The sequence below is a fragment of the Zophobas morio genome, unplaced genomic scaffold (assembly GCF_036711695.1).
Source record: "Zophobas morio isolate AGI-343-1 ecotype UQ-CSIRO unplaced genomic scaffold, CSIRO_AGI_Zmor_V1 ptg000023l, whole genome shotgun sequence".
Lineage (NCBI taxonomy): Eukaryota > Metazoa > Arthropoda > Insecta > Coleoptera > Tenebrionidae > Zophobas > Zophobas morio.
Window position 1 is genome coordinate 7,320,375 of NW_026972128.1, and position 11,996 is coordinate 7,332,370.

General features: G+C 31.7%; 1 protein-coding gene across 1 annotated transcript in view; it reads left to right on the forward strand.

Annotated features, from left to right (window-relative positions):
- LOC135134083 (tyrosine-protein kinase hopscotch) overlaps window positions 1-11,996 on the forward strand; it is a 31,779-nt gene that overhangs the window by 19,425 nt on the left and 358 nt on the right. The window contains exons 9-13 of the mRNA XM_064062682.1: window positions 7,359-7,509; window positions 7,559-8,413; window positions 8,468-8,637; window positions 11,589-11,771; window positions 11,824-11,964. Coding sequence (XP_063918752.1) covers window positions 7,359-7,509; window positions 7,559-8,413; window positions 8,468-8,637; window positions 11,589-11,771; window positions 11,824-11,959 — 1,495 coding nt within the window. The 3' untranslated portion in view covers window positions 11,960-11,964. The remainder of the gene's footprint in view (window positions 1-7,358; window positions 7,510-7,558; window positions 8,414-8,467; window positions 8,638-11,588; window positions 11,772-11,823; window positions 11,965-11,996) is intronic.

Here is an 11,996-nt window from a genome sequence, read left to right on the forward strand (position 1 = left end):
TCAGAATTATCGAACAATAATTGTGATGATAAATATATTTTTAAGTTTTTCATGGAAAACTCTGGTTAATAACGGTTAAACTATTCTTTATTAAATATTGTGTTAATTAAAAGCATTTGCAAACCTATTTACAATTGCGTAAGCAAATATTACGTGGAGGCCGTTTCACACGTAATTGCCCTGGAGTGCCGCCGAATTTTCTGGAAACGTTCGCCGCAAACAGTCATATTTACCATTGATTTTCGTGTTTTTATGCATATAAAATATTCATGAAAACATTCAACTCTTTGCTTTTGATGTTATAATTGCCTGTCGCGAAAAAAAGTGATTTATGCTGGTATATATTTTTTTTATTAGCAAAATGGCAAGTTGGATTCATTTGAATTTTTATAGAAATAAACAAGAAATCTTTTTCGTTATTTTTAAGTATGCAATATTTACAATGTGCATTGAAGGTTACATCCGACCTTGTCTTTTATGCTGGTTTTTCAAGCAATTTCCGGAAGCGGAAACATGCAAATTTAGACCGGAATGTTCTGGAACTTTCTTTGTGTGAATCATTTGTCAAGGTGTCGTGTTTAAAATAATTTTTATAATGTAAAATATGTATAATAGGAAGGTCATAAACATATTTTTTTTCGTTTCATGTTTTCTCGATGTTTCATAACTCCTACAGTAGGAAAAAATAGGTTTCACGTTTCTGTATGTCTCCCTATCTACCGTCTCTGTCGATTTTTATTAGACAGACAATATCCGAAATTACCGGACCGAATACCACGTAGACGGTAAAACGCTGACCAAAATTTGTCTAAAACCAGTTTTTACAAAAAAAAAGTATCACAACATTTTGTAATTTAACTTTGAAATTTTGCAACCGTTTTAAAGTTTTCGAAAGCGTGGTAAACTGTTAATCAAAATTTATCCATTCATGACTTGTAGTGTGAATTCATACACCATGTTGCATTTTTATCCTAGACATCGAGATTTTTGGAAAAAAATTAAAATTGCATAAACATTTTTCGGCTTCTCAATTTTTCGAAATTTCAGTTTTGGGATTTTTGATTCAATTTTTCGATTTTTCAAATTTTTGTTTTTCTTTTTTTTTTATTTTTCAGTTTTCCGATATTTTCGTATTACAATTTTCCAGTTTTTTGGTTGTTTAGTATTTCCATTCCTCACTTTTGCGAATTTAAAATTTTTCGATTTCTCAAATTTTCAATTTTTGGTGTTTCTAAATTATCGATTAATCGATTTTTCGAGTTTTCGACTTTTTTTATTGTTCGTATTTCTCAATTTCTCGACTTTTCGGTGTTTAGATTTCCAGATTTTTCGATTTTGTAGTTTTTCAGTTTTCAATTTTTCAGGTTTTTGATTTTTAAATTTTTTGATTTATTAAATTTTCGATTTTTCGACTTTTCGATTTTCAATTGTTCGATATTTTGATGTTTCGATTTTTGTTCTTCAATTTCTCCATATTTTTAATTTTCGATTTCTCGATGTTGATGCCCTTCGGTTTTTCTGTTTTTTTGATTTTTTGATGTTTGAAATTTTAGATTTTTCGATTTTAAATTTTTTTCAATTTTCTGAGGTTTCGATTTTGGGTTGTTTCGATTTCTCGGTTTTTCAATTTTTTGCTTCTACAATCTTTTGATTTTTCAGTTATCCGATTTTTCAAATGTTGGTGTTTCGATGTTCCAGTTTCTCAAATTTTTATTTTTCGTTTGGGCCATTTCGAGTTCTCGATTTTTCATGTTTCGATTTATCGATGATGGAATTTTTGTCAATTATTCGATTTTTAAATTTCGTCCTTTTGATTTTAGATTTTTGGATTTTCCATTTTTTCGATGTTTCGATTTTTCAATTATTCGACATTCCAGTTTTTGGATTTTTCAGTTTATCTATTTTTTGATTCTTCAATTTTTCAATTTATTGTTTTTACTTCCCGAGCGTAAGCTAAGGAAGTATAGTAATCGAGTCCATCGGACGAAGTGCCACTTTTATATTTTCTGGATGTTTCATGACCCCTATAGTACGAAAAAAGTGGTCTCCTGTTTCCGTCTGTCTGGTGTTTATCCATTTTTATTAGACAAGTATTCTCCGAAACTGCTGGACCGATTGTTGTCAAATTTTGTATGTACATATATTAGAAATATCATGTAGATGGTTAAATACTACCCAAAATTTGGATAATCATCCCCACCAACAATTTGATGACGCCATTTCATTGAATTGTATTTTAAAATAATTTTAATGTTACATAAAAAGATACTTAATTCAGATCATTTTGTTCGATTGTGGTTTAATTCAGATCAAACTAATTTCTACGTGACTATTCTTTCGATGTATAAACATAAATAAACACTCGAGAATGCAGGATATGTTTGTTGTACTTTAGGAGCGAGGGAAGTTCTGTCGAAACAACTTTCGACTAATCTTTTTCTTTTGCAGTTTTTCAAATTTTGGATGTTGCGATTTTTCGACTTTCAGGTTTTAGATTTTTCAATTTTCCAAATTAAAATTTTTCGATTTTGCGCTATTTCGATTTCTCGATTTTTCAATTTTTCGACTTCTAGACTTTTTGATTTCATTTCATTTGATGTTTCGATTTCTCGGTTTTTCGTTTTTTTGACTTTTCGGTTACGATTTTTTTCAATTTCTAAATTTCTCAATTTTTTTGATTTTTCAGTTTCATAAATTCTCATTTTTCGTTTGGGTCATTTCGTTTTCTTGATTTTTTCATGTTTCGATTTATTGATTATTCAGTTTTTCAATTATTCGATTTTTCGATTTATGGATTTTCCATTTTTTCGATGTTTCCATTTTTCAATTTTTCTACATTTCAATTTTGGGTGTTTCAATTTATATGTTTTCGATTTCTAGATTTTGCAGTTTTTAGATTTTTTCTTTTTTCGTTTTTTTGATTTTTTAAAAAATTTTTTCAATTTTTCAAATTTAAGTTTTTCGATTTTCAGATTCCCAATTTTTCAATTTTTCGATTTCTCGACTTTTCGATTTTTCAGTCATTTGATGTTTTAATTTAAGAGTTTTTCGATTTTTTGACTTTTCGGTTTTTTGATGTTTTCAATTTCTCGACATTTCAATTTTTTGATTCTACAATTTTTCGAACTTTCTATGTTTCAATTTATCGATGATTGAATGTTTGAATTATGTCTTCGATTTTTAGATTTTTGAATTTTACACTTTTCGATGATTCGATTTTTCGACATTTCAGTTTTGGGATTTTTCAATTTATCTGTTTTTCGATTTTTTAATTTTTGGTTTTGCGATTTTTTAATGTTTGGATTTCCCGATTTTTCAATTTTTTTTTATATATTTTTCAATTTTTAAATTTGTCAACTTTTCAATGTCTATTTTATAAATTTTAGATTTTTTAGATATCTGTTTCTCGTTTTTTTGATTTTTCAGTTTTTCGATTTCTTAAATTTTACATTTTTCAATTTTCCAAGTTTTTGATTTCGCGACTTCTTGATATTTTGATTTTTGAGTTTTTCGATTTTTCGAAAAACATTTTTTTCCGCTTTAAATATATTTCATATTCTTCGCACTTTTACGGACCGCGTCTCCTTGGTATTTGCGGGATTTGTTGGGCTTCAGAGGTGAAGCAGATAGTTCTGTCGAAATGACCTTCGACCATTTTTTTTTGTGTATAGTTGTATACAACATGGATTTATGTCGTGTTAATCTTGATTCATACATCCGTTATTCAGTGAGTCATTCCTTCCTTCTCACTTATAATGTCACCAAATAAAACACATCACTATAAAAATAATAAAACGAGAATGTCAATAATAACAGTAGTTATCAATTATACTTTCAGATTATTGCAGCAGTGATTTAAGCGTTACCATAACAGTGGGTTAATTAATATTCAACATAGCACTGCCATTCTAGTGGAATTGTCTGTTTTACATATTAAAAATTTGGTCATAATTTAAAATGTATCAAATTCGCTTAACTCTATACAGGGTGTTAGGAAATGCTTGCAACAAACTTTCAGAGCAAAGGCATTACAAAAAAAGGAATCTAAAATCTATGTACAACTTTTTTCAAAAATGTATAGTTTTTCTTTTAAATCGCCTTAAAAATAAGTATCACACCGTTTTGGAACTGCATGGAGGCCAATTTTTCAATAATACGTTCCATTATTAAAATTTCTATTGTTACTTAGCAACGAATTAGGAATGGCAATCTGCTTTCTATCTGTCAAGGGAATCGTTAAAAAAAAAACATCTTTGCTTAGTTACCGAGATACACTAACATTGTTCAAATTGTTTCAAATATTATTGTTAGATTTATAACTGTCATTGTCAGTAATACTCATTGAGAAAAAATGCCAGAATACAGCATAGAAGAATATGTAGACATGAATTTTGTTTATGGGGAATGTGGAGGCAATGCTAGAGCTGCAGCAAGACGGTATGCTGAACGTTTTCCTGGGCGTCGACAACCGTATCGCGAAACCTTTTCAGCCGTGGATAGAAGGTTGCGGGAGACAGGATCAGTTTTACCTAAAAATCAGGAGATTGGACGAGGTCGAGATCCAGATATGGTCAACATTGAAGAGCACATTATCAATCGTGTTGAAGAAGACCCGTCAGCTAGTACGCGTGAAATTGCTCGAGAAGCAGGTGTTAGTCACTGGACGGTGTGGAGAACGCTACGAGAATCTCTTTTGTACCCGTACCACCTCCAGCGGGTCCAGAGTTTAAGTCCGAACGATTTCATTCCTAGACAAAACTTTTGCCGATGGATAGTGAACAGCAATAATGAAACTCCCGGATTTCTTTCTTCCATACTGATGACAGATGAATGCTGTTTTACTAGGGATGGAATACTTAATTTTCATCATACTCACCGCTGGGCAGATGCCAATCCTCACGCGATTTACGAGACGCACTTTCGACAACGTTTTTCATTAAACATTTGGGCCGGAATAATAGGTAATCAAATGATAGGACCATATGTTCTACCAGAAAGACTGAACGGAGACAATTACTTTCATTTTTTATAAACACATTTGCCATTGTTATTGGAAGATGTACCTTTAGACATTCGACGAAGGATGTACTTTATGCACGATGGTGCTCCTACGCATTTTAGTTTACAAGTGCGACAATTCCTGACGAATGTTTATGGTGAGAGATGGATTGGAAGAGGTGGACCCATCGCTTGGCCACCCCGTTCTCCCGATCTTAACAGTTGTGATTACTACTTATGGGGTTATATGAAATCAATTGTTTATCGAACTCCAGTTAATAATTTAGAAGATTTAGAAGCAAGAGTTATGATGGGCGCAGAACGGATTCGAAACGATCCCGAAGAATTAAATAGTCAGTAACTCATTACTCAGGAGAGCAGAAGCTTGTATTCGTGCAAATGGTGCTCACTTCCAACATCTGCTTTAATTTTCTTGTTTTGTTTTTGCGTTTTTTGTTTTTTATTTTCGCTTATTCGTTTTGTTTGTTTATTATAATTAAAGGTTATTTTTCTTTGTGTTGAAAATTGTATTTAACAAATTGGCTTAAATTTTAAAATCGTTGGAAGATTTTGAACAAAGTTTTTAACTTATACAATACCTTTCTTGTATTTGTTGATAAACTATGTATTCTACCTTTTTCCGCAAAGCAAAAGTAGAATATAAATTTATTAAGAAAAGATAACTGCTGGACAATCGAAAAATAAAAAGATAATGTTGGACGTTGGAGTGCTAAGCAGTGTTTAACACCAATTTTTACCTGATTTTTGAGAATATTTCAACTGCTTAGACTATTTCTAGGATCTTTTTTTATTTCCTAATATTAAAAAAATTCTTAAAAACAAAAACATTTAGTATATGGTTAACCATTAAGAAGTAACTAAGAAAATACCTTAAGCGTTCTATGATTTCGGTACTCTAAGGGTACCTTTTTATTATCAATAATGAAATCACTTCCATTGCAAAGAGGATACTAAACACAGTTTAAGATGAGGGAATTGGCAGGAAACCCGACAGTTATCGTACAAAGGGCAAATGAAAGTGCGTATAAAATGAGTTTTTCTGTCATTTCAGTAGTAAGTGTTCCTTGCTACGGTCCACTTTCGCGTACACGGCTTGCGCCGGGATTGTTTGCTCATCTTGTTGTACATTGTGTAAGTTCGGATTTTTACCTACAAGCGGCAAATTATTTTGTTGCAATTTTCATAACGAGTGGTATACGAACGATCAACAAGCGGAGTTAGTTGTCCGTTATATGGACCGACGAACTTAGGTCCTACAGACTCCTCCGAATCTTGGGTGGAGCGTCCTCATTTGTTCATCAAACAGTTAATAATCATAGCCGCTTTTTTCAAGATCGAACAACAGGGGTCTGTACTAATCAAGTCGAAGGGTAGTGAGGAGGATGAAAAGTTTTATCACGAGGTTGGGTGCCATGAGTTGTCCCTTTTTGCCGTAGTATTAGATCAACTGGGAGCGCTATTGCGCTTGAGTTGACGAACTATTTCAACATTTCATTTACCACACTGCTGAAAGATAGATTTTCCTAATCTTTCTAGTGTTTTCCTTCGGGATTTTTTTCAGGGGAAAAACGCAAAACCCCCTCTTTCTGGTATCACTGCAGGTTTTCAGAGGCCGTTTGTGGTGTTTTCTGAAATTTCCGTTAACAACCGCGTTGGTACCCTTATTAGCGTGTCGGAACCGCGTCTATTTCGTTAAACGTCCGAATCAAACATTTTAAAACTCAAAGGTGTTTATTGTCTTGATGTAAATGTGACATTTTTGTCAATTTTTGACAAATTAGATTTAATCGTTTCTAAGGAAATAATCATCTTAGTTCCAGAATTTTCACAACTACCTTAGAAAAAAAAAGACAACGTCGGCAGTTCTCAAAATGTGGGGACTGATTTTTCGATACGCTTTTTAGAAAAAACTATTAACCTTTGAAAAAAGTGTTACTAGCATTTTTTGTTGTTCTCTTCTTCAGGAGCCTACCTTCAAATTTTGTTGCAAGCATTCCCTAACACCCTGTATACATATGTACACACTTTGAACTTGTAATTCCATATCGACCTTTTCATAGAAACGTGATTTAACTGTTGCGTGCGACCAAATTTTCATTCCCATTAGTGCTCACCGAGCTTTGTTGCTAATTTCTGAATACCGTGTCTGGTTTTCATTGTGAGTTACTCATATTTAATTTTTAATTTCCTCGATTTGTAGATGTTTTACTCGATAACATGTTCAATGCCAAGGTTTTTGTAAACAGCATGATTCAAAATTCAAGTAGTAATTTATTAAATATTAAATATAACTACCCGTGGTTTATGAATCCGCCTTTAAAAAATTAAAAAATTTCAAGGGTCCACTGGATACCCGTAGAATGCTACGCCAACCTGGACTACTCCAAACGTTCCACAGCTGCAGACGTCTGGGCTTTCGCCACCACATTATGGGAAATTTTCATGTTCGGTGCAGAAATAAAAACGACCGATCACGTTGAAGCCATGAGGGTAACATTTCACATAACCGTGTAACCACCATACATGTATTTAATTATAGTTCTACGCAAACGGGAAACGGTTACCCTGTCCACCCACGTGCGATAAAGATATCTACGACCTAATGAGGGAATGCTGGAACGCCGACCCCCACCGGAGAAAACAACCCCAAGCCCTCATGCGAGACATCAACCAAATTTTGTACCAAGTCTACAACTCCCGCCGAATCCATTCCTACGCTAAAGTCTTCACTAAGTCCAATTCCACCCTTCAGACGGTCACAGCGACATCTACGTACAGTTTAACGTCGAATACCACCCAATCCACTTTCATGCCTGGCAACGAAGATCTGGTGGCAGCGAGCGAATTGGAGAGCGACTCCGCCCCTTCGAGTTTCCGCAGCCAATCGCAAAATTGGCTGCTGAATTCACAAGAAGTGTTGAACTGCGAGGACTCGTATTCTTGCGACTTCTCTAATATTTTGTCGAATTTCAATTTTTCGACGACGGCGACGACGTCGTTGGATAGCATCAATTCTTTGCAGAGCATTTTCGAGTTAGATCAGGACTGCAGCGTGGTTCTGCAAGGGAGGATCGGGCAAGGGTTTTATGGGGAGGTGTACAAGGGCACGCTGGAGTATATGGGGAACCCGGACATTGAACCCCGGATCGTAGCGATTAAGAAACTGAAGGCTACGGCTTTGTCTTCGTGTTTGCAGGATTTTGAGAGGGAGATTAATATAATGAAGACGTTGCAGCATAAAAATATTGTTGAGATTTTGGGAGTTTCGCGGGAGCCTGATATTTCGTTGGTTATGGAATTCGTGCATCACGGGTCTTTGCAGAGTTATTTGAAAATTAATAGGGAGTCGTTGGGGATGCAGCAGCAGTTGAAGTATGCTCTTGATATTGCGGAGGTTGGTTGTTTTAGTATAGTGTGATAGATTGGGTTACTTGTATTCGTGTTTCAGGGGATGGATTATTTAGGAAAGAAAAATATCGTTCATAGAGATTTAGCTGCGCGGAATATTTTGGTTGTTGATGAAAACCATGTGAAGATCTCTGATTTTGGGTTGGCACAAGTTATGGGTACCAATGAGTATTATATTTTGAAGACTAGTAGAGAATTGCCCATCAAATGGTAAGTATATGTAGTGCCTTTTTTCACATAATGCAGTAAAAAAAAATTAAAAATATTTCGCCAGAACTTCTCTGGTCTCTGAAATGCAGCCCAACCAATTCCACTTTGAAAAATTTCTAAATTTTTTTTGCGATTTTTGTTTTTTAATAACCTCTATATAGTTTCTTCAGTTTTTTTTTTGCAATTTTTCGAGTTTCTAAGTTAAAATTTTTAAGTATGTATTTCAATTTGCCAAATTCTAAATTTCTCAATTTTTAGATTCTGTAATTTTTTTTTGAGTCCTCAAGTTTTCAGTTTTTAATTTTTCAGTTTTTCGATTTTCAATGTTTCGTTTATTTTCTTTATTTTTTCAATTATTCGATTTTATAATTTTTATTTTTTTTTGTTTCTTCAATTTTTCGATTTTTCACTGATTCAATTTTATAATTTTAATTTTTTCGATTTTTATTTTTTTTTGTTTCTTCAATTTTTAGGTTTTACAATTTTTCGATACAAAATTACTCGAGTATTCATTTTTGAATTTTTCAGTTTTTCAGTTTTCGAACTTTTGGATATTAGAATGTTTAGGTTTTGCAGTTTTTCGATTTGCAATTTCATCAGTTTTTAATTTTTCGTTTTGTAATTTCTCTAGTTTTCATTGTAATGTACTTATAATAATTTTTAAAATATTTCACTTTTTCAATTTTACAATTTTACAATTTTTCAATTTTTCAATTATTGGGTTTGAAAACTTATCCTTTATTTGCGTTTTCAAAATTTCGATTTGCAATGTTTCGTTTAAATTTTTTATTTACTTGATTTTACAATTTTTCAATGTCGCGATTTAAAATTTTTATTTTTTCGATTTTTCTTTTTTTTCTGTTTCTTCAACTTTTATATTTTGATAATAATAATTTTTAATATACTTCACATTTTCAATTTTATAATTTTGTTTTCTGATAACCTCTATAAAAAAAACCAGTGGCGTAAATAACACACGGCTTTTTTTGATTTGCAATTTTTCAATTTCTAAGTTTAAATTTTTCAATGTTTCAATTTTCCAACTTTTGAATTTTTCAGTTTTTCGATTCTTCAGTTTTTCATTTCTTCAAATTCGGTTTTTGATTTTCTTTTTTTTACATCTTTTCGATTTTTCAGTGTTCCAACTTTATATTTTTTTTGTTTTTGATTACTTTTTTTTTGTTTCTTCAATTTTACGATTTGCAACTCTTCGAGTTTTCATTTTAAAATTTTTCAGTTTTCGATTTTCTAACGTTTGGATGTTTCAATTTTTAGTTTTTCGTTTCGGTTTTTTATTTCCTTAATTTTTTCAATTTTTCGGATTTTAGTGTTCTAATTTTTATAATTTTTCTTTCAATGTCAAATTTTTCAGTTTTTGGATTTTCCACTTTTTCAATTTTTCGATTTCTCAACTTTTAGATTTTTTGATTTTCAATTTCTCGATTCTTCAGTTTTTCGTTGCTTCAATTTTTAATCTAAAATTTTTCCGGTTTTCATCTTAAATATGTATTAATTATAATTGAAAAAAAACACACTTTTTCAGCTTTACCATTTTAGAATTTTTTCATTTTTTAGTTATTGGATTTTTAATTTTTCAATTTCTCGAAATTTAACTTTTTAATTTTTCGTTCTTTCAGTGCTCCAGTTTTTCGTCTTTACAATTTTGACAATTCTATAATTTTTCGATTTTACAATTTTTGTGTTTTCCAATTTTTCGATTCATTAATTTTTTTCGATTTATAAGTTTCTCAATTTTCTCATTTTTCGTTTTGTCAGTTCTTCAATTTGCAATTTTTCTTTTCACTTTTTCGATTTTTTAATTTTTTCCGATTTTTAAGTTTTATTTTCAAAAAATCGCAAAATTCCAAAAACTCAAAAATGGAAAAACGAAAAGTATAAAATGAAAAAATTAAGAACTCGAAAAACTGAAGAACAAAAATTGAAAAATTGGGAGATTAAAAATTGAGAAACTCAGAAACCGAAAAAGTCCAAAATCGAAAACACGAAATATGTATTGTAAAATCGAAATATTGAAAATTAATGAAATCGGAAAATCGCATAATTGGATATCCAAAAATTGCAAAATTGAAAAATTTAATAAACGAAAAACTGTGATTTAAAATCGCGAACACGCAAAATAAAAATCAAGAATTGGAAAATTGAGGAAACGAAAAATCGAAAAATAGAAAATTAAAAATTGAAAACTTTAAAGTTGAATAATCAAAAAATTAAGAAACCAAAACAATGAAAAATGGAAAAATTGCAAATTGAAAGAAAAAAAAACGAAAAATTGTGATTTCAAAAATTGGTCGAAGGTAAAAAAATCAAATTTTTCGAAAAATTGTGAGATTTGATTTTGCGAATTATATTTAGATTAATAGCATACATATACTGTTATTATTAACAGTACTGTATTTCCAAATTTTCGGGAAAATGGAGTGAGTAGTTCTTGATATTTAATTAAATCATTGCCTCATTCGTTATTTTATTTTGAGTCACCCTGTATAAGTAATTCTAAAGACTATGAGTGCTTTGATAAGCCGCAAGTATAGAGTCATAACGTTCGGCATGTTTCAGAGGGGATTTATTCGGCAAAATTTTGAGATGACGTGATCAATTTTTTGAAAGAGGATAAACGAATAAAATTTTATTAACGATTTACCACGACTACGATAACTTTAAAACGTTCACAAGACTTCAGAAAAAAAATGTTATATAATTTTAATTTTGGATATGGATGTATCCTATTTTATAAAACTAACAAAAATTGCTAAATTTTGAGAAAAATTTTGGTTAGCGTTTTACCAGATGGTAAACGTAAAAAATTTGAAAACGGGAGACGAGTTTTTTCGTACTTTCAAACCTTAGCTTACACTCAGGAAGTGAAAAGCAAACATTTTACAGAACTAATAGTTTAAGTAGAAGTAAAAATAAAATATCGTTTTTCTTAGGTACGCCCCTGAGAGCTTACGCGATGGCAAATTCTCAGTTCGCTCTGACGTGTGGTCGTATGGAGTAACAATGTGCGAACTGTTCAACTGGGGAGAAGAACCCAAACTGACTAATATTAGCAGCACTGATAATGAAGGTCAAGAGCAACAAGTTTTCTTAGAAGCGTTAGAAAGGGGAACCAGGTTATTACCACCAATTTTTTGCTGTACCACAATCCATTCTTGCCTTTTATAGATTTCCGTGTCCTCCGACGTGCCCACAATCTGTCTACATTCGCATTATTTATCCCTGCTGGCATTCGGATCCACATGAAAGGCCAGCGTTTGCCGTATTGGTACATGAAACTCATGATTTATTGACGCAGTATTGAAAACTGTGAGTAGGATATGAGTTGCATGTTTCAATTA